Below are 5,470 nucleotides of genomic sequence, written 5' to 3'. Positions count from 1 at the left end.
AAAGCTACGCCGTTTGAATCCCGGAAAGCTACGCCGTTTGAATCCCGGAAGTTACGTCAGTTGAATCCCGGAGGCTACGCTATTTGAATCCCGGAAGTTACGTCAGTTGAATCCCGGAGGCTACGCTATTTGAATCCCGGAGGCTACGCCACTTGAAACCCGGAGGCACTTCAGTAGAACACGTCAGTGAAGAATCAGAGGACTATACAGAGATTTTGTACCTGCAACTTGAATTACACACACACTGTAACCCGATATTGTGAATATATACAATTTCGAATTTTTTGTGTTTACACTTATCGTCGTTGACCGGGGAGACGGAAAGCAATTTCAAACGTAAAATGACCATTTTACCCCATGAATAAATAATTTAAAAAGGTTTAAATTTCTTCTGGCGACATTTGACTGGGTGGACTAAATGTGTTAAAATTTGCATAGTTACGGGACTAAAGTGTTAGTTTTTAAAGTCGTGTACTGAAATTAACACGACTCCAATAGTTATAGGACAAAAAATGTAACTTTCTCAAATGATATATTTACCTTTGGATATTATATTATTATTATTATTATTAATATTATTACACAAGAACATTTTAATATTTATGTCATTTCTATTCTCAACAATTAATAATGTAATTTAAATTTTTATTTTATTTCAATATTATATTTTGTATAGAATTATAATTTATTTCTCCCTTAATTCCTTCATTCAAGCCAAACCTAAAAATTTTAAATTAGAGTTTATTACCGAAATAATCCCTCGACTATTGCGAAATTACTAATTTGGTTCTCGACAATTTTTCTTGTCTAATTAAGTCCTCAACTTTAAAAAATTTAATCAATTTGATCCTCCGTTTATTTTGGTGTTAAATATCCGTTAAATCAGAACCATATTGGTAATTTTAATATAGTCAAGGGACCATTTCGACAATTAATTATTGACTGAAATGATCACTTGACTATAGTGAAATTATCAATTTGGTCTCAATTTAACGGATATCAACCGACGGAAGATCAAAATAGTTAAAATTTTCAAAATTGAAGACTTAATTGGACAAAAAAATTATCGAAGATCAAATTGATAATTTTGCAAGAGTCGATGGACCATTTGGATAATAAACTCTTTTAAATTATATCAGGGATAACCAACCGAACCCCACCGAAATTGATTCATCTAACATTCTAACAGTTTTTTGCTACAGAGAGAGAGAGGGGGAGAGATGGTGAGGAAGAAGGGAGTTGTGTTCGACGATGGAGCTCCGGACGACTTCGACCCAGAGAGCCCGTACAAGGACCCGGTGGCGATGCTGGAGATGAGGGAGCACCTGGTTCGGGAGAAGTGGGTACATATCGAGAAGGCCAAGATCCTCCGCGAGAAGGTCCGGTGGTGTTACCGCATCGAGGGCGTCAATCATCTCCAGAAGTGCCGCCATCTTGTCCACCAGTATCTCGACGCCACACGCGGCGTTGGCTGGGGCAAGGACCACCGCCCACCTTCTCTCCACGGTGCGCTCTCCCGCTCAATTTTTCAATCTAACAAATTAGGGTTTTATTTTTCTTGGGTGCCTTGTTTGTATTTTTTATTGATTGCGATCTTATTTTTGTTTTTGCATTTCAGGTCCTAAGGTTCAGGCTGTGGAGTCCAATAATTGAATGACAAATTGACTGTTTTTCCCCCATTTTTTCTGGTAATTTCCAACGAACACGTGAAATGATTGAAATGTTGTATTACCCTGTGGTTGAAAATTGAAATCCTTACATGTTCTTTTGCCAGGCTAATTATGCAATTCAATGATTTACAAGTGGTAGAACATTTAAAAACTACTTTTCCCATTATTTTGTGATATGCCTTCAAGCTAGAGTTTTGAGCTAAGAGTAATGAATGTTTGGTCAGTTTTCTACTCCATTTGAATGGAGTGACTTGAGTTTTCTAGTTTATCTTATCTTTCTTGATTTAGACTCTGATGAGGGAGTGGAATTAATGTGAAAAAATCAGAAAGATTTATTTGCCTGGTGTTAATGAAGCAGAAGAAATAGTAGTAGAAACTCTCTGATTTTAATGAATAATATCCTAGATGGCAGTTTTATGATTCTGGACTTCATACTGGTAAACATCATGCACTCAAAAGCTTCTCTCTATTTCTAGTTCCTTGGACACTGCCACTGCCATTGCTAAAAAAATTCGGAACTGAAAGTCTGTTCACAAGGGCATAGATAGTTCCTGAAGTTTTTTGTTTTCTCTCTTTTATTGAGAGAAATATGAAAAGAAAAGATGTAGTGGACGTCCTTCAATAGATGTGGTTTTTTGTAGTTATTATTATTATTATTATTTTTGTCTTTTATTGGGAGAAATTTGAAAAGAAAAAGATGTACTGGATGTCCTTCAACAGATGTGGTTTTTGCTGATCATAATAGCCAAGCCTAGGATCATAACCACCACATTGGTGATAACAGTGTTTTAGTTCAAGTGACATTTTGATTTACTTTGTCACCGTTTATTCATTGAAATTACAAATTGGCAACTTTGAATGGTTTATCACAATAGCATTAAATTATTATTATTACTACTACTACTACTACACATGAAATTGTCGTGCTCTAAGCTGTTTACTAAGTTGCTATCTGATTCTAAGGATCCAATGGTGTTTACGGATAGAAATTCTTTAATCATTTATTCTTTTTTTGTATACCTTTCACTAATTGAGACTTGATTATGAAAGAAATTAGGAAGTGTTATGGTGACCACAATTACTTACAAAATGATGAATAGTTAATTACTGTGTGTTCAGATATTAGAGATTTGACTTATCAAAAAAAATATTTAGACATTAGAACTATAAAATTTTGGAAATGCATGCACAGCTTTAATGTCTCATTTCTTTTGCAGGTCTCATTTAGTCTTTTGAGTTAATAAGATACTCCGAATAAAGTGGAGAAGTGAGAAGCGTATTGACTGTCAGTTCACTTTGCTGGTGCGCCTGTCTTTTCCGCCCAAGCATTTTTGTAATAAAACATTTAATGTGTAGAATTATAGTTCCGATACTTAGACATTGTCTTGTTTTCTTCATGCTTTTTGCTTCTATTTGAAACTAAGAATTGTGCACCAGAGCCAGAAATGCAAAGTGCAAAATGCAAACAAAGCAAAAGTTCATTTCACTTCATGGCTTATGTTTAGTTTCATTCTTTTTAATGGTTATGGCTTTTGTTCCTATCCCAGTGTTGTTACAAGAAAAATATATTTTTTTAAGCTTATACGGAGTAATATTTTTGGAGAACCAGATACTGTTAAACAGTTGGCAGGGGATGGAGTGTGAGCTTATGATACGTTTCTCGACACCAGGTAGCCATTTTCCCCTTTGGATGGCTTGACTCTGGAGTCTGGACTTTATCAAGCACCAGGTAGTCCTTTCCTAAGTCACCCTTTCATTAGGCCGGCACCAGAAGAGTGGATGACTTCACTTTGGATAGCTTTTACTCCAAACTCTTCTCGGTTCCCTTTGAACCTCATTAAGCACCGGGTAGTCCTTTCCTAAGTCACCCTTTCATTAGGCCGACACTGGAAGAGTGTATAATTTCACTTTGGATAGCTTTCACTCCAAACTCTTCTCGGTTCCCTTTGAATCTTATTAAGCATTGGATATCCCTCTTCCAGTAGCTCTTTCCCACCACACTTCGGTCTCTCAACAAGAGCACCAAATGAACGACACTCAATCTAAGATTCTAACTCCACCATAAAAGTTAGATCATGAGTGGAGGTTTGGTTGTTGGGCGTCGGCTAGGTTGGTTGAGTCAGCTTCTATTTGATTTGAGACGAGTTCAACCCATGCTTGATTCGAGATGTGGTTTTGTGGCTTACTATGGAAGAATGCGGTTAAATGGTTAATATCCACTTGTCATCAATTGATTTTAAGTAGGGTATGCCAATTAGATAAACAAAAAAACTCTATAGTTAAGCGTGCTTGACTCTAGAAAGTGCAACACTGAGATCATTGCAATAGATTCAGTTTTTCATATTATGAGTTTGGAAAAGGGTTTACATAAAATTATTTTAATGCCATAAGATGACCACTGAAACAATTTTTTTGGTCACTATTTTTACAGCTATGATATAATAGCAAACTGTTTAAGTCCGATGCATGCTTGTAAGTGGCTGTAAGTTTTAGGGGCGTGTATGAACACTTGTATAAACTTGATAGTGTTTATTAACCTTAATCTGAAAATCCTAAAATAAATCAACAAACTATCACAAAACTGTGATGATACATTGATACTTAATTGATTGAACAATGAACAAAACTGTGATGATAATGGATTAAACAATGGGCAAGGATTTTGGAATTTTAAATCACTCATGATGACTTGAGAGTATAGTCATTGAGAGCTCGAGCACTTGACGACCAAGTTTGCTTTAATGCCCAAACGAGTAACTTCTCATGTCTTCATTATATTATCACAGTAATAAAGGCTAGGATATATATATATATATATATATATATATATATATATATATATATATATATATATATATTTACATAATTACTTTCTCATTCTATTGAAGCATAAAGAGTCAATACCGACCCTATTTAGGCTCAAAATCATGACCTCCCATTTGGGAGAGTCACTTCGTGCCGCTAAACTATAAGGTTATTGGCACATTGATCATTAACACAAGGAAGTAGCAATATTATGTGATCCAATGGTGGTTCAGTAACTTTGAGAAATTGACTGAAATGAGAAGTTTATGAAACAAGTGGACATAAATGGGATGATTTAAAACATGGACAATTTTAGGAAAAATTGCATTTGGACTTACATTTGTGGTTTAAAGAAAACACAAGTTCTAATAGAGTTTGTCATTTTTTTAAAAATGATTTTTTCCACCTTAAATACGAGCTCAGTATATATACGTCAACCGTAAGAGCATCTTTATTGATGGGGGATAGACTAAGGCTCGGTGTTAGAAGCTCGGCGTGGATGAAAGAGGCGACCCATAAAGAGGAAGAGAGGGCTCGAAGGAAGATAGGAGGGCATAGCGAAGGTCGATCGGCGATCGGTCGGTCGGTCGGGGATCATAGAAAAGGTGACAAAGCAGCTAAAGATCTTAGACTCAGAGTGATTGAACAGAGCTATTGAAACAATTATCTACCATGGAGAAAAGGTCGGAGTAGGGAAACAAGAGGAGGATGAGCCGAACCGGATCAACCTAAAAGGGGCCGAGGTAAGAAGGGCGATGTAAGAAAGGCCGATGCAGAAAAGGCGGTGCAAGAAAGGCAATGTAAGATAGGCGGTTATGAAGGTTTCCTAAAAGAGTTGGTGGCGGAAGGAAGGAGATACTGGAGGAAGGTCGAGATAGATTAGAAAAGTGCCTAAAATGTATTAAGGAAAGAGTTCCTAAAGTAGTTTAGTAGTTTCCTAAGGGAGAAATCCATCATAGCTTGTATAAATAGGAGTTCTAGGTCCCAAGAAGGAT

The 5,470-nt window shown here is 36.3% G+C and overlaps 1 protein-coding gene across 1 annotated transcript; it reads left to right on the top strand.

Moving 5' to 3' along the window:
- The first annotated feature begins 1,164 nt into the window (after positions 1-1,164).
- Positions 1,165-3,196, top strand: LOC116021956 (NADH dehydrogenase [ubiquinone] 1 beta subcomplex subunit 10-A-like). Its single transcript, XM_031262491.1, has 3 exons — positions 1,165-1,506; positions 1,619-1,688; positions 2,888-3,196. The coding sequence occupies exons 1-2, from the start codon at positions 1,221-1,223 to the stop codon at positions 1,651-1,653; spliced, it is 321 nt and encodes a 106-aa protein (XP_031118351.1). The 5' UTR covers positions 1,165-1,220; the 3' UTR covers positions 1,654-1,688; positions 2,888-3,196.
- Positions 3,197-5,470: the final 2,274 nt, after the last annotated feature.

This window comes from Ipomoea triloba, chromosome 6, assembly GCF_003576645.1.
Source record: "Ipomoea triloba cultivar NCNSP0323 chromosome 6, ASM357664v1".
In the NCBI taxonomy this organism is placed as follows: Eukaryota; Viridiplantae; Streptophyta; class Magnoliopsida; order Solanales; family Convolvulaceae; genus Ipomoea; species Ipomoea triloba.
The sequence above is the reverse complement of the archived record's forward strand: the minus strand, read 5'-3'. Positions and strand labels throughout refer to the sequence as shown.